This window comes from Ovis aries, chromosome 6 (assembly GCF_016772045.2).
Source record: "Ovis aries strain OAR_USU_Benz2616 breed Rambouillet chromosome 6, ARS-UI_Ramb_v3.0, whole genome shotgun sequence".
In the NCBI taxonomy this organism is placed as follows: domain Eukaryota; kingdom Metazoa; phylum Chordata; class Mammalia; order Artiodactyla; family Bovidae; genus Ovis; species Ovis aries.
This window is the reverse complement of record NC_056059.1, coordinates 117728603-117755170: the sequence shown is the minus strand read 5'-3', so window position 1 is coordinate 117755170 and position 26568 is coordinate 117728603. Positions and strand designations below refer to the sequence as shown.

Sequence of the window (26568 nt, the reverse complement as noted above, 5' to 3'; positions counted from 1 at the left end):
AGGAATCTGAGCTGAGGGGACCGGGCGTGTCCTGCTGCGTCTGCCCACCTGGCTGCTGGGCGGACCGTGCTCTGATGGGTGAGTTTGGGGTCTGGAGGCCGCCCTTGGAGCTCAGTGAGCAGTGGGAGACTTGCCAGGCCTGGCCAAGGTGGCCTTGGAGGCAGAGCCCCTCGCCGCGGCGCCCTTCTGCAGGGGCCTCCCCAGCGGCCCAGGTGCAGCAGCCAGCCCAGCACCGGGGTCCCCGTCCCGCCGGGCTGCAGTCAGGGGCCCGGGGCCCGGCCAGCCTCCCTGGTCATGGCTCCCTGTGCTTCCCCGCAGGGCAGCCGTGCAGAGGGTGGTCACCGCCATGAACCAGATGGACCGGAAGAAGCACGAGAAGTTTGCAAACCAGTTTAACTACGCCCTGAACTAGAGGGCCAGGCCCGTGCACGGGGTCCCCGTGCCATCCGCGCCTCCTGGTCCAGGGCCCGGCGTGCACTGTTAAGCCATGTGTCCCAGAGGCGTGGATGTCTCTGCCGCGGGGACCTCTGCCAGCGCGTAGGGCCCACCCGCCTGGTTGCCTGGGGTGGACGCGGCAGCCTGGCCACCAGGGGGCGTCTTGCACGGCCTGGGCGTTTTGTGACGTGGCTCAGGGTTGCTCAACGCCCAGGACAAGTGCAGCCCCGCCCTGCCCCAGCCTTCTCCGCTGCTCTCCGGGTCCACCTGCTGGGCGCTGCCTGCACGTGGCACCGCCGCCCCGCCAGCCTTCTCCGCGCAGCGCAGCGCCCTGAAGGCCACCCCCTGGTGCTGTCAGTGCGCCCTCCTCAGTCCAGACGGCGCTCCGCTGCTTGAGCAGACCAGGCTCGCCCTGCGTTGGACACGTGGGAGGTTTGCACTTCGGGATTACGGATGCTGCTATGACCATTTGTCTGCAAGTTTTGCATGGGCATATATTGTCATTCCTTTGGGGTTTATGCCGAGAAATGAAATGGATGGGTTGTGTAGTCCCTCTGTGTCTGACTGACTGATGAATTGCTGGAATGTGTTCCGAAGCGCCTGCGCCCCTGAGGTCCACGCCCAGGCGCTCGTCTTCTCCGTGTTCTTGCCACGCTCGTCGTCGCTCTCTGTGATTCTAGCCATCGGAGTGGGTGTGAAGTGGCATCTCACTGTGGGTTGACTTGCACTTTCCGAGTGATGACTGATGGTGAGCGCCCTGTTGTTCAGTTGCTGAGTCTTGCCCGACTCTGTGACCCCAGGGACCGCATCACGCCAGGCCTCCCTGTCCCCCACCATCTCCTGGAGTTCGCCCAGACTCATGTCCAGCGAGTCACAATGCCATGTGACCACCTGTGTTGAGCATCTTTTCGTGCTTATTGGTCATCGTTTATCCTCTTTGGAGAAACATTGAGATCTTCTGCCCATTCTCAGCTGAGTTGCTGTTTTGAGTTCTAAAAGCTCTTAGTGTACGCTGGGTACTAGGCCCTTACGGGATTCGCAATTATTTCCCCCATTCTGTGTCCTCGTTCTCTTACAGTTTCTCTGAGACACAGAAGCTGTGAGTTTTGATATCCTATGTGTCTGTCTTTCATTTTGTCCCTTGTGCTTTTCATATCGTATCTAAGCAGCGGTTGCCTAATCCCAGGTCATGAACGTCAGTCATGTTTTCTTCCAGGAGCTTTATGATCTTGATCTTAAACTCAGGCCTCTGCTGTGGATCAACCGTCTTGAGTTCATTTCTGTCTGTGCATCATTTGTGTGGATATCCGGTTGTCTCAGCATCGTTTATCAAAAAGATGTTCATTCTCCCATTGAATTGTCTTGGCACCTTTACTGACTGTAAGTTGACACTAAACCCCTGAATTTGTTTCTGGAGTCTCCCTTCTGTTCCCTGACCTTCTGTTGCTACTACGCAGTCTTGCCTGATGTAGCCTTGTGGGGAGTTTTGAAAGCCTCCAACTTTGTTCTTTTTAAACATTGTTTTCGCCATTCTGGTCTTTTACATTTCCAAATAAATTTTAGGATGAGCTTGTCAATTTCCGCCAAAAAATAAAAAGGTGTCTGAGATTTTACAGATTGTGTTGACTCTTATGCGAGGGTTTTCTTCAACAGTAAATACTTTGGGATCCCACATAAGCTCTGGTTGGGTGAATCCTTGGAGGCAGAACCACAGATGCAGGGGCAGTAGGTACCCCCAATCCCTGTGGTGTTAGAGGTCAATGGGTGAATTTAACTCAGATGACCATTACATCTACTACTGCGGGCAATAATCCCTTAGAAGAAATGGAGTAGCCATCATGGTCAACAGAAGAGTCCGAAATGCAGTACTTGGATGCAGTCTCAAAACGACAGAATGATCTCTCTTTGTTTCCAAGGCAAACCATTCAATATCACAGTTATCCAAGTCTATGCCCCAACCAGTAATGCTGAAGAAGCTGAAGTTGAACGGTTCTATGAAGACCTACAAGACCTTTTAGAACTAACACCCCAAAGAGATGTCCTCTTCATTATAGGGGACTGGAATGCAAAAGTAGGAAGTCAGGAAACACCTGGAGTAACAGGCAAATTTGGCCTTGGAATGTGGAATGAAGCGGGGCAAAGACGAATAGAGTTTTGCCAAGAACATGCACTGGTCATAGCAAACACCCTCTTCCAACAACACAAGAGAAGACTCTACACATGGACATCACCAGATGGTCAACACCGAAATCAGACTGATTACATTCTTTGCAGCCAAAGATGGAGAAGCTCTACACAGTCAACAAACACAAGACCAGGAGCTGACTGGCTCAGATCATGAACTCCTTATTACCAAATTCAGACTCAAATTGAAGAAAGTAGGGAAAACCACTAGACCATTCAGGTATGACCTCAATCAAATCCCTTATGATTATACAGTGGAAGTGAGAAATAGATTTAAGGGCCTAGATCTGATAGATAGAGTGCCTGATGAACTATGGAATGAGGTTCGTGACATTGTACAGGAGACAGGGATCAAGACCATCCCCATGGAAAAGAAATGCAAAAAAGCAAAATGGCTGTCTGGAGAGGCCTTACAAATAGCTGTGAAAAGAGAGAGGCGAAAAGCAAAGGAGAAAAGGAAAGATACAAGCATCTGAATGCAGAGTTCCAGAGAATAGCAAGAAGAGATAAGAAAGCCTTCTTCAGCGATCAATGCAAAGAAATAGAGGAAAAGAATAGAATGAGAAAGACTAGAGATCTCTTCAAGAAAATCAGAGATACCAAGGGAACATTTCCTGCAAAGATGGGCTCGATAAAGGACAGAAATGGTCTGGACCTAACAGAAGCAGAAGATATTAAGAAGAGGTGGCAAGAATACACAGAAGAACTGTACAAAAAAGATCTTCACGACCCAGACAATCATGATGGTGTGATCACTCCTCTAGAGCCAGACATCCTGGAATGTGAAGTCAAGTGGGCCTTAGAAAGCATCACAAGATGGAATTCCAGTTGAGCTGTTTCAAATCCTGAAAGATGATGCTGTGAAAGTGCTGCACTCAATATGCCAGCAAATTTGGAAAACTCAGCAGTGGCCACAGGACTGGAAAAGGTCAGTTTTCATTCCAATCCCAAAGAAAGGCAATGCCAAAGAATGCTCAAACTACCACACAATTGCACTCATCTCACACGCTAGTAAAGTAATGCTCAAAATTCTCCAAGCCAGGCTTCAGCAATACGTGAACCGTGAACTCCCTGATGTTCAAGCTGGTTTTAGAAAAGGCAGAGGAACCAGAGATCAAATTGCCAAAATCCGCTGGATCATCGAAAAAGCAAGAGAGTTCCAGAAAAACATCTATTTCTGCTTTATTGACTATGCCAAAGCCTTTGTCTGTGTGGATCACAATAAACTGTGGAAAATTCTGAAAGAGATGGGAATACCAGACACCTGACCTGCCTCTTGAGAAATCTGTATGCAGGTCAGGAAGCAACAGTTAGAAGTGGACATGGAACAACAGACTGGTTCCAAACAGGAAAAGGAGTACGTCAGGGTTGTATATTGTCACTCTGCTTATTTAACTTCTGTGCCGAGTCCATCATGAGAACCATGGGCTGGAAGAAACACAAGCTGGAATCAAGATTGCCGGGAGAAATATCAATAACCTCATATGTGCAGATGACACCACCCTTATGGCAGAAAGTGAAGAGGAACTAAAAAGCCTCTTGATGAAAGAGGAGAGTGAAAAAGTTGGCTTAAAGCTCAACGTTCAGAAAAGTAAGATCATGGCATCTGGTCCCATCACTTCCTGGCAAATAGATGGGGAAACAGTGTCAGACTTTATTTTTGGGGGGCTCCAAAATCACTGCAGATGGTGATTGCAGCCATGAAATTAAAAGACGCTTACTCCTTGGAAGAAAATTTATGACCAACCTAGATGGTATATTCAAAAGCAGAGATATTACTTTGCCGACTAAGGTCCGTCTAGTCAAGGCTATGGTTTTTCCTGTGGTCATGTATGGATGTGAGAATTGGACTGTGAAGAAGGCTGAGCGCCGAAGAATTGATGCTTTTGAACTGTGGTGTTGGAGAAGACTCTCGAGAGTCCCTTGGACTGCAAGGAGATCCAACCAGTCCATTCTGAAGGAGATCAGCCCTGGGATTTCTTTTGGAGGGAATGATGCTAAAGCTGAAGCTCCAGTACTTTGGCCTCCTCATGCGAAGAGTTGACTCACTGGAAAAGACTCTGATGCTGGGAGGGATTGGGGGCAGGAGGAGAAGGGGACGACCGAGGATGAGGTGGCTGGATGGCGTCACAGACTCGATGAACGCAACTCTGAGTGAACTCCGGGCATTGGTGATGGACAGGGAGGCCTGGCGTGCTGCGATTCATGGGGTCGCAAAGAGTCAGACACGACTGAGCGACTGAACTGAACTGAATATTAAATTTTGTACTTAGTGAACGTAGAGCATCTTTCTAAATATCTAGCTTTTCTCTGTATCTTCAGTCTTGCGGGTTCTGCGTGCCGAGTCTTGCGTTGGTTAGATGCGTCCTCAGGTGCTCTGCTCTGCTTGATGCTGTCACAGATGCAGCTCTCTGAGCCTCACTTCTGGATTGTTTGCTGCTGATACGCAGATGTTACAACTGCTTGTTTCACGTTGATGGCATGTCCTGAAAGTGCTCAGCTCGCTTATTAGTTCTAACAGGCTGTGTGTGTGTGTGTGTGTGTGTGTGGATTCCTTACTAGCTCTACTGGGGACGGGGGTGGTGGTGGTGGTGTGTGTGTCTGTGTCTGTGTGTGTGTCTGTGTGTCTGTATCTGTGTCTGTGTGTATGTGCGTGTGTGTGTGTGTGTGTGCGTGTGTGCGTGTGTATGTAGATTCCTCAGGATTTTTTGTACACTGTGTGTGTGCGTGTGCGTGTGTGCGTGTGTCTGTGTGTGTCTGTGTGCATGCGTGTGTGTGTGTGTATCTGTGTGTCTCTGTGTGAGTCTGTGTGTGTGTGTGCGTGTGTATCTGTGTGCGTGTGTGTGTAGATTCCTCAGGATTTTTTGTACACAGTGTGTGTGTGTCTGCGTGTGTGTGTAGATTCCTCAGGATTCCTTGCACACAGTGTCACGTCACCTGCAGGAGAAAGTTGTGTTTCCCCCTTCGCAGGTGGAGCCCGTCCACCCCTCTGTCTGGTCTGGCGGCCCTGGCTGGAGCCTCAGGGCAGAGCCGGAGACTGCTGGAGAGGAGAGGCCCCCTCTTCTCACCCCTGATCTGAGGGAAGAGCTTCTGGTCTTTCCCCGCAGAGTGTGGCGGTGGCTGGGCTCTTTGTAGACGCTGCGCGGCAGGTTGAGGATCCCCTTGGGTTCCTGGTTGGTTGAGTGTTTCGTCATGACGGGAGCTGAATTTTTTTCAGATACACTTCATGCATCTGTTGAAGTGATTGTGTGGGTTCTGCCCTTTGCTCTGCTGATCAGGTGTGTTACATTAACTGCTTTCCATACATTGGACCACCCTTGAGCACTCGTGGGATAAACCCCACAGGTCAGTTCAGTCATTTGCTTATTTCTAGAAACCTGTCGTCTTATCTAGGTTATACACACAGTTCATAGTATCCCTTTATATAATCACTTATGTTTCCATAAGGTTGATAGACTAGAGATCTCTTCAAGAACATTGGAAATAGCAAAGGAACATTTCAGCCAAAGATGGGCACAATAAAGGACAGAAGCAGTGAAGACCCAATAGAAGCGGAAGAGAAGGGAAGAATCCAGAGGACTGCAGTAGCAGAGCCCTTAACGAGCCAGAGAGCCACGCCGTGTGGCCGCTCAGCCGGAGCCAGACCCTGGCGGTGAGGTCAGGTGGCCTTAGGAAGCACTGCTGTCAGCAAAGCTAGCGGAGGGGACGGGGCTCCAGCAGAGCTATTTGAGATCCCCGTAGAGGATGCTGTCAGAGTGCGACCTCAACACGCCAGCAACCTTTAAAACCCAGCAGTGGCCACAGGACTGGAAAAGGTCAGTCCTCACCCAGTTCCAAGAAAGGCTGCGCTAAGCAATGTTCAAACCACCAGGCAGCCACTCTTATCTCCCATGCTAATAAGCTAGTGCTCAGAATTCTTCATGCCAGGCTTCAGCATTACGTGAACTGAGAACTTCCAGATGTCCAAGCTGGGCTTAGGAAAGGCAGAGGAATCAGAGTTCAAACTGCCAACGTTTGCTGGATCATACAGAAAGCAAAGGAATTAAAAGAATCTACCTCTGTTTCATTGATTGCGCCAAAGCCTTTGACAATGTGGATCATAACAACTGTGAAAAACTGTTAAAAGAGATGAGAATGCCAGACCATCTTACTTGTCTCCGGAGAAACCCATATGCCAGTCAGGAAGCAACACTTAGAGCCTTGTATGGAACAGTGGGCTGGTTCAGGGTTGAGAAAGGAGTGGCCAGGGCTGTCTACTGCCACCCTGCGTGACATATGCAGAGCACGTCACAAGAAATGCTGCTGCCGGGAGAAACGGCAACAACCTCAGATCCGCAGACGGTGCCACTCAAATGGCAGAAAGCAGAGAGCAACTAAAGAACCTCTTGGAGGAGAGTGAAAAAGCCAGCTTAAAAGTAAACATTAAGAAGCGCTCTGGTCATGGCACCCGGTCCCGTCACCCCATGGCAGATAGAAGCGGGAGAGGGGAGCGGTGGCAAACCCCGTTCTTGGGCTCTCGGGCCACGCAGCCGTTGAAAGTAGACGGCGATTGCCTCTTGGAAGGAAGGCTGCGACAGGCCTGGACAGAGCGCTAAGAGGCAAAGGCGCCACTTTGCCAGCAAAGATGTATGCAGGCAAGGCTGCGGTCTTCCCAGCTCTCACAGACGATTGGGAAAGCTGAACTGTTAAGAAGGCAGAGCGCCAAAGAATTGATGCTTTTGAACTGTGGTCCTGGAGAAGACTCTTGAGAGTCCCTTGGACTTCAAGGAGATCCAACCAGTCAATCTTCAGATCAACCGTGAATACCCATTGGAAGGACTGATGCTGAAGCTGAAGCTCCAATACTTCGGCCACCTGATGCAAAGGGCTGACTCGTTGGAAAAGACCCTGACGCTGGGAAAGATTGAGGGCAGGAGAAGGGGACGACAGGATGAGACGGTTGGATGGCATCACCGACTCCGTGGACATGAACTTGGGCAAACTCCGGGAGATGGTGCGGGACGGGAGCCTGGCGTGCTGCAGTCCACGGGGTCGCCTGGAGTCGGACACAACTTGGTGACCGAACAACAGGAACAAGGCTGGTTGCACGGTCTCTCCTGTCTCCCCTGATGGTGGAAATTCGCATCTTCTCTCTGTTTTCTCGGGCAGTCTAGCTAAAGAATTGTCAGTCGTGTTGATGTATTCGAAGTCGTCGTCTGTTATTTTCGGTTTTTGCTTGGTTAATCTCCACTCTACCCTTTACTTCCTTGGGTTGCTTTGCGTTTATGATTTTTCGGCTTTGCCGTGCTTTCTTCAGTGGGGATTCAGCTCATTGTTCTGAGGCCTGCTGTTCAGTGTAGGTGTTGATGGGTGCAAAGCATCACCCAAGCGCTGCTTTAGCTCCGTCCTGCACGTTTCAGCATATCGTGTGTTCGTGTTTGCTTATTCTTGAAGTGTTTTCAGACTTCTCTTGTGATTTCTCCCTTCGCTCATCGTTTATTTCGGAGTTTGTTTAATGCCCGCATGCTTGTGAATTTCCCGAGTTTCCTCATGTCTCCTGATTTCTGATTTCATTGAGCCCAAGAGCACGTCTTGTGTGGTTCCGGTTCTTCAGGGTTTGCGGCCCGTGGGCTCTCCTGGAGAGCAGCGTGCAGCCCCGTGGTCTCCTGGCGGCGGGTGTTGCCTGGAGCCTGTGGGCCTGGCTGCTGTCTCGCGCTGCTCAGGCCTTCTTTTCCTGCTGACCTTTACCCCAGCTGTTAGACGCTCCAGCCATTGGAGCCATCTGTCTCTCCCTCTTCTGTCAGCTTCTGCTCCGTGCGCTCCAGGGCTTGGTTGCTGAGTGCATGTATGTGCATATCCGGAACTTCTTCCTGAGGGCCTGGCCTTCTGTCTCGGAGCACAGCCTGCTCTCCCTCAGTGACAGCGTCTGCCTCGCGCCTGTCGCGGGCGGCGTGAGCGCGCCTCCTGTTGCTCGCGGGGCACATCCTCCTCCCGCCCTGCTCTCGCCGCCTCCGACCCTGGAGTCTTGCTGATGGGCGGCGTGTGTGTGCTCATGCTCCTTAGTCCGTGCCACCAGCTCTGTTGCTGGAGTGGAGCATGTAATCTGTTTCCCTTTAAGATAATTACTGATGAGATTTGTGTCTGCCATTTTTCCTTTTTTCTACATGTCTTTTAAACCTTTCTTTCTCTGTTACTGATTCCTGTGTGTTAAATAACTGTTTAATTCCCTTGTAATACTTTAATTCCCTCGTGCCTTTCATTATTTGTAGGTAATTTTTTCAGTGGTTGCATTGAGGATTACGCTGAACAACTTTAATGCTCGCGAGTGTGGATTAATGCCGACTGGACTTCAGTGGCTACAGAGCTGCTCCCTTAGAGCGCGCTTCTTCCCAGCTCCTTTCCACTGTTCTTATCATACAAGTGGCATCGTACAGGCTGTCAGCCCATCAGCACAGGTCTGTGACTATCGCTGTATGTAGCTGCTCTGCAGCTCCGTAGGAAAGGAAAAGGCTCACAGGCGTGTCTGCACTGTGTTGCCGCCCCGGGGCTGCCTTTCCCAGCGCCCTGGGTGTCTCCCGGAGGCTCTGAATCTGCCAGCCGGGAGCTGTCTTTGCTCCTGTCTCTTTGGGGATGTCTTCATTCTCCCTTCATTCTGCGCAGTTTTGCTGGCTGTGGGGTTCTTGGTGTGACCGTCGTCTCTTTCGACACTTTGAATATGTCATGTCACTGCTTCCTAGGCTCCAGGGTCCCAGGCGAGAAGGCAGCTGTCAGCCTTTGAGAGAAAGAAGCCTCTGCACGGTGAGCCGGGGTCTCCTCTGCTTTCGAGATGCCCCGCCTTCACCGTCCTGCTGTTAACTAAAGCCTGTCTAGTCAGGGACTCCTTGTCTGTGCTGCTGGGGCTTTGCTGAGCTTCTTGCTTCTGGAGGTGGTTTCTCTTTAAACTTGGAAGGTTTCGCCCATTGTTTCTCCCGAGATCCTTTCTGCCCTGCCCCTCCTTCCTCTCCTGGGACCCCCGTCAGGTGCGCACACTGGCCTCTCAGGCCTGGTTTTCTTCATTCTTTCTCTGTTTCTCAGGCTGGACCTGTTGGCCTCCCTCCCGGGCCTAGATTCTTTCTTCCGCCAACTGCAGTCCGGTGCTGAGTTGCTCTAGGGAGCTTTTCATTTCTGTGACTGTGCTTTTTCAGTCCAGAAAACGTCTGCTTGGTTTTCTTCCTTAATTGGTTTCTTGTTATGGATATTCCATTGGCACAGCATCACTCTTTAGGCATGAGCACACAGTGACTGAGCTAGAGCACTTGTCTAGTAAGCTTAGCATCTGGGCTTCTCCAGAAGTTTCTGAAGTAACTGATCCAAAGCACTTGTCTAGTAAGCTTAGCATCTGGGCTTTTCCAGAAGTTTCTGAAGTAACTGATCTGAAGCACTTGTCTAGTAAGGTTAGCATCTGGGCTTTTTCCAGAAGTTTCTGAAGTAACTGATCTAAAGCACTTGTCTAGTAAGGTTAGCATCTGGGCTTTTCCAGAAGTTTCTGAAGTAACTGATCTAAAGCACTTGTCTAGTAAGGTTAGCATCTGGGCTTTTCCAGAAGTTTCTGAAGTAACTGATCTAAAGCACTTGTCTAGTAAGGTTAGCATCTGGGCTTTTCCAGAAGTTTCTGAAGTAACTGATCTAAAGCACTTGTCTAGTAAGCTTAGCATCTGGGCTTTTTCCAGAAGTTTCTGAAGTAACTGATCTGAAGCACTTGTCTAGTAAGGTTAGCATCTGGGCTTTTTCCAGAAGTTTCTGAAGTAACTGATCTAAAGCACTTGTCTAGTAAGGTTAGCATCTGGGCTTTTCCAGAAGTTTCTGAAGTAACTGATCTAAAGCACTTGTCTAGTAAGGTTAGCATCTGGGCTTTTTCCAGAAGTTTCTGTCCGCCACTGTCTCCCTCGGTGTGTGGGCCCTGCTTCCCTGGCCCTTGGGTCTCTTTCTTGTTCAAGTGGTAGGATGTGGCAACTCTGGAAGATCCTCCCGTCCCCCAGATTGTTTCTGGTTGTTTGTTTAGTGTGTTTCCTGTACCAGTTGGGTAAATCTGCACGTGTTGTGCTTGGCCATGTGAGTCCTGGCCTGGCAGCTTCCCGATCAGCTCAGTAGGTTTCCTCAAATGCTTTGATCCAGTGAGTCTCGTGGTTTTGCCGACTAGCTGTGTGTGCATGGGTGTGCGTGTGTGGGGTGCGTGTGCATGAGGGCCTGCAAGTGTGCGTGGGCGTGTGTGTGTGTGCGGGAGTGTGCGTGTGTGTGGGAGTGTGTGTGGGTGTGTGGGGCACACCTTCAGTGTTCTCCCAGCCAGATGCTGGCTGTGACTTGGCTCTCGTTTCATGAATGTTTTGATCTTTGCTCCATGAGAAAGTCGCTTATAGTTGTGATTGATGTTTCTCTTAGGAGTGAGAGCAAGCGTTTTCCATATGTTGGAGCATTCGTTGCTCATCCTTTTCTGGGAATTGTATTCCATACCCTTTGTTCATTTTTCTGTTAGTTTATGGGTTTCTTGCTAAACTGTGGGGACGCTGTATTCAGTGAGAAGACAAGCTGTACATGATGTGTTGCAAGCGCGCCTGATTTCATCTTCTGGTTTTGCTCACACTGTTTTTGCCATGGAGATTTTTTTTTTAATGTAGCCGAATTTAACCAGTCTTTCGTGGCTTCTTTGTTTTATATTCCTGAGGCCATGGGGCTACTGTGGGGTGTGGGGTGGTACGGTGCAGCCCCCTTGCCCAGGGCAGACTGACTGGCCAGTCCAGGGAGCAGCAGAGGGGTGGCAGGAGTCAGAGTCGGCTGCACAGAACGGAACACTCCAGTGACACAGCCTTCTGAGCACAGGGTTTAAACATGCTCCAGTCCCAAAGAGAGGCAGTGCCAACGAGTGCTCAAACTACCGCACAATTGCACTCATCTCACACGCTAGTAAAGTAATGCTCAAAATTCTCCAAGCCAGGCTTCAGCAATACGTGAACCGTGAACTTCCAGGTGTTCAAGCTGGTTTTAGAAAAGGCAGAAGAACCAGAGATCAAATTGCCAAAATCCGCTGGATCATCGAAAAAGCAAGAGAGTTCCAGAAAACATCTATTTCTGCTTTATTGACTGTGCCAAAGCCTCTGACTGTGTGGATCACAATAAACTGGAACATTCTGACAGAGATGGGAATACCAGACCACCTGACCTGCCTCTTGAGAAATCTGCATGTAGGTCAGGAAGCAACAGTTAGAACTGGACATGGAACAACAGACTGGCTCCAAATAGGAAAAGGAGTACGTCAAGGCTGTATATTGTCACCCTGCTTATTTAACTTCTATGCAGAGTACATCATGAGAAATGCTGGACTGGAAGAAGCACAAGCTGGAATCAAGATTGCCGGGAGAAATATCAATAACCTCAGATATGCAGATGACACCACCCTTATGGCAGAAAGTGAAGAGGAACTAAAGAGCTTCTTGATGAAAGTGAAAGAGGAGAGCGAAAAAGTTGGCTTAAAGCTCAACATTCAGAAAAATAAGATCATGGCATCTGGTCCCATCACTTCCTGGCAAATAGATGGGGAAACAGTGTCAGACTTTATATTTTTGGGCTCCAAAATCACTGCAGATGGTGATTGCAGCCATGAAATTAAAAGACGCTTACTCCTTGGAAGGAAAGTTATGACCAACCTAGACAGCATATTAAAAAGCAGAGACATTACTTTGCCAACTAAGGTCCGTCTAGTCAAGGCTATGGTTTTTCCTGTGGTCATGTATGGATGTGAGAGTTGGACTGTGAAGAAAGCTGAGTGCCAAAGAATTTGATGCTTTTGAACTGTGGAGAAGACTCTTGAGAGTCCCCTGGACTGCAAGGAGATCCAACCAGTCCATATTAAAGGAGATCAGTCCTGGGTGTTCATTGGAAGGACTGGTGTTGAAGCTGGAAATCCCAATACTTTGGTCACCTGATGTGAAGAGTTGACTCATTGGAAAAGACTCTGATGCTGGGAGGGATTGGGGGCAGGAGGAGAAAGGGATGACAGACGATGAGATGGCTGGATTGCATCACCGACTCAATGAACTTGGGTTTGAGTGAACTCCAGGAGTTGGTGATGGACAGGGAGGCCTGGCGTGCTGCAGTTCATGGGGTCGCAGAGTCGGACACGACTGAGCAACTGAACTGAAAGTCCTAAGGTGGTGTTCAGGTTGGCGAGGAAACTGCATGGAGCCACTGGGCTTCACCCCCACCCCCCCACCCGCAGCATCAGAGCACAGGGCCTGTATCCCCAAGACTGTCTCTTGGCCCACAGCGGCTGCTGGAGCTCCAGCCATCACTGTGTCTGCAGAAAGAGGCGGCTGTGCCTTAGCCTCAGCCGTTTCCTGTGAGGGGCCCCCTCGGGAGCTCCTCCAGCAGCACACACTGCTCATGTCAGCTTGGCCAAACCTAATCCCCTGGGAGTGTCCAGGTGCCCAGAAAGCAGCAAAGGCGGTCTCTCTCCCAGGGATCAGCACCCAGCTACCATCAGCTCTGTGTCCTGGCAAGAGAGAGGGTGGTCGCTGCCTGGCGGGGGCTGCTCCAGAGGGGGCCACCACCCCGCTGAAGGGGTGGGGTGGGGCAGGGCACCTGCAGTCGTCCCCCGCAACCTGTGTGCTCAGCCCTGCACCCCCTCCCCCGAGCGACATTCCCTGCGTTCCTGTTACTCCCCTGCCCACCCCCAGGTCGCCCACTTTGTCCGTCCAGCCTTGCCCTTCCCCATGGAAACAGCACGCCCTCCAGAAAGCCGCAGGTGGCCAGGGACGGTCCCTCTGAGCTGAGTTGGCATTTCAGTGGCCCAGCCAGGGGCCTCCCCAGGGTGGGGTGTGGTAGGTCACGCTGGCTGCCCAGGAGCAAGGGCATGTGGTCACAAGTGGGGAACTGGGGGTGGGGTGGCAGGGGCACCAGCTGCTGAGTGGCGGGCCGCACCACTGGCGTGGGCAGGGCTGGGCAGCACAGGAGAACCTCGCTGCGGGAGGAGAGGGGCCCGTGGGGATGAGAACAGGAGTGCCTGGGCCGGGGCAGTGGTACTGAGGGGGTCCTGGGCAGGAAGTGAGATGGGCCCCCCCCCCCAGCTCAACAGGACGAGTGGGGGTGCCAGGGCCCTGAGAAGGAAGGAGCAGGACAGGCTGCCTGCCCCGGCGGGAGGGTGGCCCACGTGGACAGTCTGGAGCTTTGGCTCCGAAAGAAGGACGCGCTTCAGGCAGCCAGAGGTGACGTGGGGCCGGGTGGAGTGGCAGGACGGGCAGGGAGCACGAGCCTGCCAGGGGAGTGGGGCTGCGGGCACAGCAGGCTGGCCGGGCGAGTGCCCCTGAGCATGTGGCTGTGATGGTAGGGCTGTCTCCAGCGCGCCCAGACGGAACAGCACTGGTCAGGGGTAAGCAGAACAGGTGGGCAGGGAGACAGGTGAAGCTGCTAGGGTGCTTTGTGGGCGAGTGGGTCTGCCGGCAGCCCCCATGCCCACTCCCCTTCTTACCAGGCATGGGGCGGTTGGCAGCGGGGGCGTGGGTGTCTCACCAGCTAAGATACTACATTTCCCAACCTCCCTTGGCTAGGAGCGGTCAAGTGACCAAGTTCTGGCCAATGAGATCTGAGCAGCTGTTACAAGGGCTTCTGGAAAGCTCCTTAAAGGAAGAGGTTGCTCCCCTCTCCTCTCTTGTTTGTGCCTAGAAAGTGGATGTGATGGCTGGAGCCTCACTCTCCATGTGTGTCCATGAGGACGGGGTCCAGCCCAGCCGGGATGGGGCAACGGGAGAGCTAGACAGCTGGTGCCCCAAGAACTCTGGGAAGGTTCTCCAAGCTGATCCCCCCAGAACTCTGGGAAGGTGTCACAGGTGCCCAGCGCCTCCAACGGCCAGCACTCCCTCACACAGGAGAAATAATCTCCTTCAATTTCTGTTCATTGAGCTTTTCTCTTCCACACAACCAAAGCCAGTCCTAACACAGCGAGTGACCAGAGCCCACCAGCGTGGGCTGGGCCAAGGAGGCAGGGGGGCTGGGCTCAGCAGCCCCTGGACGGGAGACGGGGATAGTGTAGGGAGGGGAGCCCCCAGGGCGGCTCTGGGCGCCTGTGTGCGTCCAGGCACAGAGGAGCCGTGTTGTGCCTGCTCCTCCACAGGGTGAACTGCGTGGGCAGCATTCTGGGATTGGGGGCCAGTGCTCTCTGGGGCCAGGGCTGGTCCTGGGGGCTGGGGGAGGGCCTCCCCAGAGTGCACCCAGATCCTGGGCTGAGCCTCATGGCGCTGACGGCAAAGTGGGGCCACAGGGGTAAGGTGCCAGCGGGGCCAGCATGCCCCCCTGCCTCCAGCTCAGGAACCCCAGAACTGGGCGGGCAGGGCTCCCTGAAAAGCCTCTTGGGAGTAAGGCTGGTGGGGACAGCTGGAGGGTCCCCAGGGAGGTGGTGTCTGCACCCCAGTTCCCTGGGCTCGTGGTGGATTCCATGGCCTGTAGGAGAGCTGGGGCGGGAGCTGGGCCTGTAAGCGCCTGCAGGAGCGGGCGCGGGCCAGGGCAGGGCCGCCCCACGCGAGCCCCACAAGTGAAGTGAAGTCGCTCAGTCGTGTCCGACTCTGCGACCCCGTGGACTGTAGCCCACCAGGCTCCTCCTTCCAGGGGATTCTCCAGGCAAGAATACTGGAGTGGGTTGCCATTTCCTCCTCCACGGGATCTTCCCGACCCAGGGATTGAACCCAGGTCTCCCGTATTAGAGGCAGATGCTTTAAGCCCCGCAAGACCAGGCCTGTTCTTCCCAGTGACATGCTGCCCCTCAGGTGCTAGGAGGCTCAGACAGGCTGACACAGCTCCGTCCCCACAAGGGCTCAGCGCTGAAGGGAGGCCTCCCCCCCCACACTTGTGCAGCAGGGCCTGCCCAGGTGCCAAGAGGGACATGGCAGTGGGACCAGCTCGGGGCTAAGTCTGGGCCCCAAGGAGGGGGGCGGGTGGGGGCGGGACCGCTTCCCTTCCTCACGGCTTCCGACCTCCCCGCATCCTGAGCTGCGCCTGGTGACACTGGAGGGTCCAGAGGTGTGACCGCCACGTGTGCAGGTGACCTTGTGAGTGTGGGTGAGAGGTGGAGTGGGGAGAGGGAGCCCAGAGCCGCTGCCCTGGTGCATGAAACTCCTCCTTCCTGCCCTCGGTTCCCCAAGGTGGGCGTCGGGGAGGAGGGCAGGGGGTCCCCAGGGGATGATCGACCTGGCCCCTCCTCCGCAGTCCTGAGCGGGTGCCCAGCGCCGGAAGTGCGGGCTGCGGTTTCTTGCTAGGCAGCCCTGGGACCCTGCTTGGACTAAGTGCACAGTCACGCGGGAAGCTTGAGGCCAAGAGCCTTCGGGGCCCCACTGTCCGCTACCAGCGCCCTCCGGAAGCCAGGCCTTGGCGGTGGGACTGGGGGCGCTCACACTCCTCCAGCCCCGTGTCCTGAGATTCGGGCCTCTCAGCTGCCTGCAGGTTGGGTGGAGGAGCCCTTTGGTGCTGACCGCCAGCCAGAGGGTTACTGCAGAATTCCCGCAGCATCGGCCCTGAGCAGGTGGGGCGCCCGGGGTGGGGGGCGGTGCTGTGGGTGAGGAGGGAGGCCGCAGGCCAGGGTGGGGGCTGCAGCGCGGGGCGGGGCAGTCTAGCCGCCCCACCCCAACTCCCGCCCCTCCTCCACCCACTGCCCACTGGAGACGCTGAGGGCAACGCTGGGCGCCCTCCTCCTCCCCCACCGGCCGGCGGTGGCTGTCACTCACTGGCCGCAGGGTCCTCTTGCTTCACGACCCCAGCCTCAGCCCCAGCTCTGGCCCCGTGGTCGGTGACCAGCACGGGGAAGAGTCCCTCTGAGAACATGGGAGTTGCTCACGGAGAGGAATGTCCGCCCGCGGGCGCAGGGCTCGGCCAAGGAGCAGCCGCGGGGCTGGGCAGGCACACGGCGCCGCCACTCGGTGTCCAGCGACCGTGGGAGCCCACCCTGAGTGCCGGCGAAGGGGACCCCCATCACTGCGCAGCAGCGCCCGCATCCGGGGCGGCGCGCTCAGCCGCCTGCCTCCCCGCCCCGCACTCCAGGAGCCAGCAAGTGGGGGCTCGGCGCCGGGCTGCGGGCGGAGAGGCGCGGCTGCACGGGACCCCGCGGGCTGGGCTCAGGCGCCTCCCCGGAAAGCTGCAGACGCCCCCGCCACCTCGGCAGTCCTGGTGCTCAGGACTGACGGGGCCAAGGCGCAGCGAGGCAGGAGCACGGGGTCGGGGCAGACCCGATCCCTGCTGCGGCCCGCCAGCCCCGGCCTTTCCTCACCCGCCAGGCGCTCCCCGCGGGGGGAGGGGAAGAGGAGGTCCCGAGGCTTGGGGGACGGAAGGAGTAGGGAAGGCAGGGGACCTGGTTCTCTGGGGCTGGAGGCTCGGCAGCGAAGGTCGCAAGCACGTGGGGGAACTCGGGGCGCAGGACGCGCGAGCCTGGCCACGGGAACCCGGGCCGGCGGGGAAACGGGGGCCCACGGCCCGCAAGGGGCACCTGGGTCGCGCCAAAGTCCCCCCCGAAGGGCAGCGAGCAGCTTGAGGGACGCGGGCCTCCTTCGGTTTATTGATCGGGTAGAGTTCGGCAAAGTGCTTCCCAGCGGACCGAGCTCGGCCCCAACGCACGCGGACAGTCGTTTATAAATTTAAAACTCTTCTGTAGCAATCGGCTATATACAGAGTCAGCGACCGCGGCCTTGCCAAAGAGCCGGCCCGCGGGCGCCCTCGGGTCCTTGGGCCGCCCGGTCGGCCCCATGGCCGCGCTCAGAGGTGCGGCGCGTAGAAGGCGGGCGCGCCGTAGGTCTGCGAGCCCAGCACGAAGGGCGAGAGCACCGTCGGGCTCGACAGGAAGGGCAGCTGCGCGGCGCACACCAGGCCGCCGGGGCCGTGCGCTGGGTACCCCGCCGGGCCGTGCATGGCGAGCGGCGCGCCCACGGGCGGCGACGGGCTGAGCGGGCTGAGGCCGCCGGGCAGCCCCGCGCCCGGGCCCGCGCCCCCGCCGCCACCGGTCGGCGCGCTGGTGTCGGCGCCGGGGTTCTGCTTCTTCCACTTGGTGCGGCGGTTCTGGAACCAGATCTTCACCTGCGTCTCGGTGAGGCTCAGCGACAGCGCCAGGTTGAGGCGCTCGCACACCGACAGGTAGCGCGTCGCCTTGAACTTGTTCTCCAGCGCCACGAGCTGCTCGTAGGTGAAGGCGGTGCGCGCGCGCCGCGGCTTCCCGGACTTGGAGTCGGAGCCCGTGCGCTTCCGCTTGGGCTTCGCGGCCGCCGCCGCCGCCGCGCCCTGCGAGGCCGTCCCCGCGCCCCCAGGCGGCGCCGCCGCCGCGGCTCCCTGCGGGCCCGGGACTCCGGGCGAGGTCCCGCGGGGACCCGGGGCCGCGGCCTCGTCGACGGCGCCTGAGGGCGCTTCGGCCTCTCCCTGGCAGCCCGACCCGCGGGCCCCGAGGCCGCCGCCGCCGCCTCCCCGCGCCTCCGCGCCGCGCACCGTCCCCGCCTCGTCCTCATCGTCGTCGTCGTCGGGCGCCTCGTCCCCGCTGTCTGCGCTCGGGCTGCGGCCGCCGCCGCTGCTGTAGCCGTTCGCCTCTGCCTCGTCCGCCTTGCAGGGGTCGCCGGCGTCTGTGGGCCGGGCGGGGCGGGAGGAGAGGGCAGTTAGGACCGGCGCGCTCCCTTCCGCGCTCGTCCCCGCCGTCCCGCGCCCCGAATCGAGCCCCCCTCTCCCGTTTCCGTTTCTTCTCTGCCGCCTCCCCGGCCCCGGGCGCTCTCGTTTCCCTGCCCGCTCCCTCCCTCCTCCTGTGCCCCCCACCCCCGCACTCCTCCTTTCCCGCGGCTCCTCTTCCCGCCGTCTCCCGGGTCTGCGCCTTTGCCTGAGCGGGGCAGACCGGACCGCCGGGCTTACGGCGAGGGGGAAGGATCCCATCGATCCGCGGGGCAGATACAAACTTAATTAAACTCATTTTGTGTAATGTACAAACTAGTTAACGGCCATTTAATTTATTTCGGCGTATATTACCCTCCAATTACCGCAAGGCTCCGGGCCAGCCAATTACTGAGCGTTTAAGAGCGGGCCGGACCAGAGGCCTGGGGTGAGGGTGGAGCCCGCTACCGGAGGCGATTTCGGGGGACCAAAAACGCTGCCCTGGATCCATCCCTACCTCGAGCCTCGGGGCCTAGAACTTGGCCCCTGGGCTGAGGCCCCAGCGGGCCTGGACTGGGCCTGACCGGGAAATCCCGGCCTGGGGGCGGGGGTCCAGGGCAGCGCTGAGATCCCCGGGATGGAGTCTCTGCTCAGCCTGTCTGAGCAGCAGCCCCACATCCTCCAGGCAGAGCCCGGCAAGGCGGCTGCAATCCGAATCTCAGAAATTTGGAGGACAGCATCTGACCTGATGGTGGCCTGGTGTGGGGCAGGGGGGTTTCTAAGCAGCCCTGGCTCCCACAGGTGGTCGTACAACGAGGAAAGCAGCCAGGACAAGCCCCCAGCACCGTGTCTCGCGGTCGGGCACCAGGCCCCGTGAGGGCGGCCCTGAGAATCGGAGAATAAAGGCCACATGCAGTCCTGGGAGACGCCTCCAGGCCCCCACGTACCCCTCACCGCGAGCAGAGGCTGCGCCAAGAGGAGCCGAGAGCACTTTGCTCCTGTTCTGCCCAGGGCTGTGCTGAGGAAGGCGGCTGACCACCCCTCCCTGAACCCGGGGAACTGGGCCTTCTGACTGTTCCCCGTTTGAGTGGAGGCTCTATGTGGAAACTCCCAGAACCTCGCTGGGGGTGGGGGGAGTCTGAAGGGGCCCCTCCAGTCCGCCTGGGTTGTTTCTCCTTCATATCAGTCCAGCTCTGAGGGCACCCCAAACTGGAGGCCCCTCTCCTGGAAAGGCCCCCCAGCCCTGCCTGCCCCCTAGCCTTGCCCGCCTTGTGCACCTCTCTCTGCCAGGCAGAGGGCCCAGGAAGTTGGCTGGAGGAAGGGCCAGGGGAGGGGGCACCGAAAGCAATCAGGAGCCGGTCGAATGCAATTCTCGATCAATAGCGGCCCCTAATAAGTGTAATAGGTTTTAATCGAGTAATTATCCGAATTTTGACCCTATAATTTAGATGTTCGGGGGGAGTTTGCAAGGTGCTTGAAAGAGATATGCATGCAGCCGTAATGGGATATCGACCAGGCCGGGGCTCGGGCCGCCCCATTAGCGGTTGCTTTCCGCCGCTAAGCACATTTCCCCTTAACTGTAATCGAAGGGATTTAATTGTTTTTCCAGAGATAACCAGCGTTTTGTCACAATTAGTCTGATTTGTCCCCCCAAAAAAAGAGAGAGACAGAAAGAAAAAAAAAGGAAAAAATGAATGAAGGGCGGGGGCCTCGGGAGGCTGCGGCGGGAGTGGGGAGGTCACGGCGCGCGAGCCCGCCATGCCCAGGGCGCGCAGTGGCCAAACCTGTGCGGCCCGCAGCCCTGCGCCGGCCCGGGGAGCCAGCTGGGAGGCACCGGGCGGTGTGGGACCGGAGCCCGGCTCGGACGCAGGCGGCGGGCGGGCTGGTGCGGACCCCGCGCGCTACGAACTTTCCCACAGAGCTTGTCGCCGGGCCGGCCAGGTTCGCCGAGGGGTCCCGGGAGCGCGAACGCGTAGCCGCGGCCCGTGCCCCGGCCCTGGAGACCCGGCGCCGGCCCTGTCCTACTCACGCGGCGGCTCAGCTCCGGTCCCGGCTCCAGCTCCAGCGGCGACGAGGGCGCGGCGCTCCAGCTCCTCCGAGCGCGGCGGGCGTCCCGGGGCGGCGGGGGCCGGGGCGCACGGGGCGCAGGCAGCGGACGCCACAGGGCCCAGCAGCACACAGCGGCGTCTTCTGCTGTTGAACTTGTTGGGGTCCAGTATGTCCAGCACCGAGAAGGAGGTGGGGCGCGGCGGCGGGCCGGGCCGGGCCGCCCCAGCCCCCTCGGGCGCCGCGGGCACCGTGTCGCTGGCGGCGAGCGGCGGGGCTCCGGCCCGCGGGAAGGCAGGCATCTCCGCGCGCCCGTCCATGGCGTCCCGGGCGGCGCCGGGCGCGGGCGGTGCGGGCCCTGGGCCTGGCGCTGGCGGCGGCGGCGGCAGCGCGGGACCGTCCCCGGGAGCTGCCGGGCCGCTCGCGCTCATGCCGGCCTCCCGCGCGTCGGCCGCTAGGGCCCCTCCGGCTACTGGGCTCCCATCCCCGGCGGCCCGGGCGCCGCCGCTCGGTCCTGCGCCGGCGGCCGCGGCTCGGCTCGCGCCCCGCGCTCGGCCGGTGCTGCTGCCGCCGCCTCCGCCGCCGCCTCAAGCGCCCTTCGCGCCGGGCCGGCTCCTTTATGGCGGCCCCGCCGGCGGCGCCCACGCGCCCACTCGCCGCACACACGTGCGCCCGCCGGCGGCCGCGGGCTCCGCCGCCCTCGTTAGCGCGCGCGCCTAATTGGCTGCGAACGGTCCCGGGCGGAGGAGGCGGGCCCCGCGCGGGACACACGGACGGCACCCCGGGCCCGACCGACAGACGCGCAGCCCGAGGAAGAGTGCGGTGCGCGAGAGGCTGTCGCGGTTCGCTTCGCTTCCTCTCGTCCGGAAACACCGCCGGCCCCCCGGGCTTGGGGCGGGGGGAGGCAGCCCCCTTAAATAATTGCGGGGGCCCCGGGGCGCGCCCCGCGAGTTGGCTGGGGCATCCCGGCGGCTCGCGAGGCTACCGCGCCCCTCTGCGGCTGGGCGAGCCGTGCGGTCCCCGCGGGCCGACCCCCGGGGTCCCGGCCGCGTCGTCAGCCCTCTCTCGGGCGTTCCGCGGGCCTCGGTCCCGCCTCCCTCCGTCCCTCCGCTCGGGGTCTGCTCTCGAGTCTCCGGGTCTCGCTCGCTTAGCGATTCGGGCCGGCGTCCTCTCACGCCCCCGCCTCTTCGCGCCGTCAAATTAGGGCCCGGCCTCGTGTCCGCGCCGGGCGGGGCCGATGGCCCCCGGGGTCGCTCATCAGAAGTGGAATCGAACGCGGGGACGGCGGGCTGGGCCTCCCGTCCCCGCCCCAAAACCGGGGCCGAAAAACTCGTGCCAAGGGCAGGAGGCTTACACAAAAATCGATAGCCTCCCGGAAGGGGGAGCAGCACCGCAAACCCCCCTCCCCGCTCCCGGAGAAGTCCTTCGGCCCGGGTGTTACACGCGCGTTTGCCTACACCGCGAGGTGCGCACCGCCCGGCCCTGCGGCCCTCGAGGGGCCGGCCCGCGTCCGAGGGAGGGCCGCCTCTCCCTCCTCCCTGCGCCTGCCGACAAGCACACCGGCCGCCGCTGGACCCAGGTGGGAGCCGGCGGTGGGAGCGCGCGTGCCGGGTCCTCAGGGTGTGCGCTGTTGGTGGTGGGGGTGTGCGCGCGGGCGTGTGCACGAGCGGTTTGCGCCGCCCCACACTGCGGTCCCCGGAGCCTGCTCTGCACACAAGGACGGGTCCTTTGCAATTACCGCGGGCAATGATCCTTTGGAAGCAGAAATTAAAAGTTGGGAGAAATAATGGGGGACCGATTGGCTGTAATTTGGGCCAAGCTCGGACAGGCTGATCCTCAGGGAGGTGGGGGCAGGGGGGATGGGGAGGCCAGACGTCCCCTCCCCCAGCCCTTCCCCTCCCCCGCGTGCTGGTCCGTCCGGAGATTCTAATCAGGCCCACAACACTGTGTCCTTCCTTGCCAGGACTTGATTATTCTTTATCTTTAAATTATAAATCACCTCTGGGGGAAGGAGGGTGGATAATCTCTCATCACAGAGAGGTAATTATCTCCTTCCCACCCCCACCTTCCTGGAGGGACTCTTACGCTCTCTCTGCCCCTCCCCCAGCAAAGTTTGAACATAGATGCGCACACCCGTTTGCACGCACTCACACACTCGTTCACCAGCACACACCACACACAGACACAAATCCATGAAAACGCAGTCACATCCCTGCAGCCAGCCTCACCCCTGCCAGCCAACTCCCAGCTGGCCTTGGTGCGAGGGGCACACAGGGACCTGTCCCCTGAGCTACTGCTCTGACCCCTCACCACCACCCCCAGGCACAGCTGCTGGGCACTGTCCTGGGCACCAAGGGGCAAGTCCCTTGGACTGGGCCCTGACCTGGTTCTGGGTGCCCCTCCAGGGCACGCTCACACACATGCCTGGCCCCACCACAGGTCGCCAGGGGAGGCACACAAGCAGCAGTCAAAACCCCCACCCCTTGCTGGGTGGGCAGAGGGCGGGGCGGGCAGGAGCCTGCGCTCACTCTGGTTACACGCTCACAGGAGGAAGAGAGATATGAGCTCTCTCGATGCAACTCTCCTTCAGCATGAGCACGCACGTGGAATGGCGGCCTGTGTAATGCAGATGTAGGTAGCGTATGGTGACTATCGCTAAGCACAGTAAGTAGAATGCAGTATATTCCATATGGCCTGTAGGCGCAACGGAATACTATGCCGTAACAGACCACCACGCCGTGCTCCTCCCCAAAGCACACACACACACTCAGTGCAGCGAAGCGCTCTGCCCCGAGAGGTGAGGACTGGTCCAGGCTGAGGGCCACTCGGATGGATGGGGTGGACGGAAGCTCTGTGCCTGTCCCAGAGCGTGGAGGTCCTTCCCTCCCCTTCTTCCGCCCGCAGCGTTCTGCTGGGAGCTTCGGCAGGAAGGCAGGGAAAGGATCTCGAAGTCTGTAGCGTGCAGTCCAGAGCAGCATGGGGCGATGGAGTGGGGGGGTCCTCCAGAGTGCACGGGGGACCCCAGGCCGCTTGCCCATGGGAAGCGGGGTGCTGTGTGTGGACAGAGGTGGGGAGACGGTCCCGTCCTCGCCTGCCCCGGCCCTCCCCCATCTCTAAGGAACATCCGTGGTCGTGGAGATGTGCAGTACCCCCTCCTCTGCCAGACCTGGAGACGGCCTCCCATCTCCCCAACTTTAGCTCAGAGCGTCTGGGGCTATAAAGATGTCCTTTTGCTCCTAATCACAATTGATTGTCAATTAGACCCTCATTTGTGCAATCTTTGCCCATCTGCCATATCGGGTTATCTCCAAGCCACCAGCTTCCCTTGCGGGGGCCCCAGGTGGGGTGAAATCAGGGCTTGACGTGGGGACGGCTCCACCTGCCCGGTGGATAGGAACCCCCCTCATTGCTAAGCCCCACACTCTGCACATCTGTCAGGACCAGAGGGGGTCACTGGCGCGTTGGTTGGTGGGTTGTCAAGGCTGGAAGCAACATGGACAAAGTTAGAAATCTGGGGAGAGACTGGTGATAAAAGGCCTTCGAAGTGGACCTGAGGGCACGTGTGGGTGGGGGCTGAGATTACGTGGGAGAGGGGAGGGCAGGGTGCGCCCGAGGGGGCTGGGCGAGCGCTGAGCTCTCAGCCCTTTCGCCGCCGCCAGCATCCTCGCGTTTGGCCGGCTTGGGGGCAGCAGCAGGAGGAGCAGCCCACCGTCTCTGCCATTAACCCTTCATGCGCTTGTGAACCCCTCCTCAATTTTTCATCTGTGAATTGTGGGAGTTGGATTCCATGTGACCTCTAAGGTCCCCATATCCTCCCCTCAAAGGGTGAAGGATGGCAGAATTACAGCCTTCGCTGTACTCGGTGGTGGTGGGGGGAGCTCCCTTCTCCTGTGGCAGCAGTGCTTGGGGGTCTCCAGGGCACATGGATAAACAACCCCCGCTTTGAGTGATGTTTGGTTCATGCAAAACGCACCCCAGCGCTGACGGCCCAGGGTCCTCCCAACATCCCCACGAAGGACACAGCAGGGGTGGCCATCCCATCCACAGATTAGTGTCAGTCGCTGAATCTGGACAGGGTCCTCTGCTGGCACTGCGCCCTCTCTGAGCAGGCGCCTCCCCGGGCACCTGTGGGGAGGGTGCAGGCGGCAGAGGTGGAGGCTGGCCACAGAAGGCTCTGTGCACCCTCCCCCTCCTATGCACCCCAAAATACCCCCTGACAACGGCTTTGGGTCACCTGAAGTTTGGCAAATGAAAGGGGAACACTCTGCTTCTTTGCTTTCTCATCTTCTCTGAGACCTCACCTGGGGTCTCCTGACGACTCGAGAAAGGGCACCCCACACTCAGGACACCAGAGGAGGGAGGGGGCCTATGCTGCTGCACGGAAGCTTTGGAACAAGGGGGACCCAGCCTCATGCAGCCTTGGCATCCAAGGCGCCTTCAGGACCGCGGAGAGCGCACGCCCAGGCCCGTGTTCAGGACCGCGGACAGCTCCCCGACCCCTGGCGTTCTGCCCCTGGGCAGCGTCCCTGGTGCCTGCGGCCCTTTGGCCGCAACGGCGCGTGGTGCCAGCATCTTTACTGGCAAAAAGGACAGGTAATCGGCCACCAGCTGATACAGGGAAGACAGTTCAGATGGGGTGTCGGGGGGTGTCCTTGCCCCAGCAGACCCTGTCCCTCCAGACTCCCCCTTGAGGCCACTGTCCTCTGCAGCCACTTTGCCTGTCACTGTCCATCCCTGCAGGGCAGCAGGGGCTCCAGGCTTGATCCTGCCCCGGGTGGCCACCTCCTCTCCCTGTCCACCAGGGTCCTGCCAGACGCAGAGCTCCAAGCTCAGGCATTTTCAGTCAGTGCCCACCAGAGGCTTCTGGGATTTCTATGGATGCCCCCCCAACCCAGGGTCCCAGGAAGCCCAAGATCCCTCTGTCTAGGGGCGAATGCTCAGAAGACCCCTCCCAAGTGGACTGACAGGTGCCTTGAGCTCTGGGTATCAAGGTCCCCTGACGGTGGCCACCTCTCCTGCCCCTGCCACAGCCTCCTTCCGTCTGCCCCCTATCGTTCTAAAGCACAACTCCAATCACAGGCCTCCTGTTCCAGCAGCTCCTGGAGGCTGCAATGGTCCAGGGCTGACTCAGGGCTCTGCAGCTCCAATCAAGCAAGGCCTTCCTGACTGGGTCCTGTGGGTGGTCCTGCTGGCTCTTAGGCCCACATCCTGTGCCCAGAGCCCCGCTGTGCCCAGATGGTATGGCTGTGGAGTGCCTCTGTTGACGGTGCCCTTAGCTACTGTCCACGCACATCCTGCCTACTCACCTTAGTGGCGCCCCATCTGGAAGCTGCCTGACTTCCTCACCCGGAGGCGGCGTCAGCCTGGGGGCCTCTCCAAGCCCCAAGCGTCACACGGTCGTGCCTTAGCAAGTCATGGTGCCTCTATGTGCTCACCGCAGCTCTGGCCCCAGACTGTGGGCTCCGGGACATCATGTGTGTGGCTCCCTTAGCTCCCTGTCTCCCGTCAGAGCAGATGCAGGATGCAAAATGCAAAAGCAGGTTTACACTGACAAGAAAAATTGGAAGGAGCAATGCTGAGCGTGGAGAGTGTGTTTCCGCTCGTGCACTGCACTCACACCCCCACAGCGGTCTTGTCGCTCCCCTGGGAACAGGGGGATGGCCCTGGCCACCTGGGTCTGTCCTCCACTGACAGTGTGGCCTGGCGCTGGTCAGGTTTCTGCCTGGTGCAGTGGACACAGGTGCTGCCCTGCCTGTTTCCTGGTTCGAGCAGCTGAGTGCGGTGGGTCAGGCTCATACGCACGAGCTGCTTGGGAGGCGCCTGTCCCAGGGGCCCCTCCTCTGGGGCAGGACTGGGAGGGCAGCGTCCTTGCTCTGACCTGGCTTGGCCTCTTCCTCTCTCCCGCCTGGATTTCTCCTGCCTCAGTAAATCCCAGGCACCCGAATCGCTGCCTCTGGCTCTGCTTGGGCCTCCCCAGGGGTCAGAGGTTGGAGATGGACCTAGGCTACTCTGGGCTGCCTCTGCAGGAGGGTGCACGGTCGGCCTGTGGGCCTGCTGTCTCAGTGCACAGCTGGGTTCTGGAAGCATCTGTGTGCATGCCCACTTTCACAGTAAGCCCTCCCCTCCCCCAGCCCCATCCAACGGGAAGAGCTCCAATGAAACCAGAAACGTCACGTCAGGGGGTGGATGGTGCAGCCCAAGTCCCCTGCCCTTCACTCTCCCTCCTAGCAAGGCCTTCCTTTGGGGAAAGGATGCTCACGCTGCTGAAGCCGGCCTTGGCCGCGTTTG

At 58.4% G+C, this 26568-nt stretch overlaps 2 protein-coding genes across 3 annotated transcripts in view; one reads left to right on the top strand and one right to left on the bottom strand.

Moving 5' to 3' along the window:
• UVSSA (UV stimulated scaffold protein A) overlaps window positions 1–11268 on the top strand; it is a 32789-nt gene extending 21521 nt beyond the window's left edge. For both annotated transcript variants that reach the window (XM_027971328.3, XM_027971327.3), the window contains exon 14: window positions 319–11268. In XM_027971328.3, the coding sequence (XP_027827129.2) occupies window positions 319–412 (94 nt within the window). In that variant the 3' untranslated portion in view covers window positions 413–11268. The remainder of the gene's footprint in view (window positions 1–318) is intronic.
• Window positions 11269–17364: 6096 nt separating this feature from the next.
• Window positions 17365–20711, bottom strand: NKX1-1 (NK1 homeobox 1). Its single transcript, XM_027971416.1, has 2 exons — window positions 20264–20711; window positions 17365–18215 (listed from the first exon to the last, which is right to left on the bottom strand). The coding sequence occupies exons 1-2, from the start codon at window positions 20709–20711 to the stop codon at window positions 17365–17367; spliced, it is 1299 nt and encodes a 432-aa protein (XP_027827217.1).
• Between the last annotated feature and the right edge of the window lie 5857 nt (window positions 20712–26568).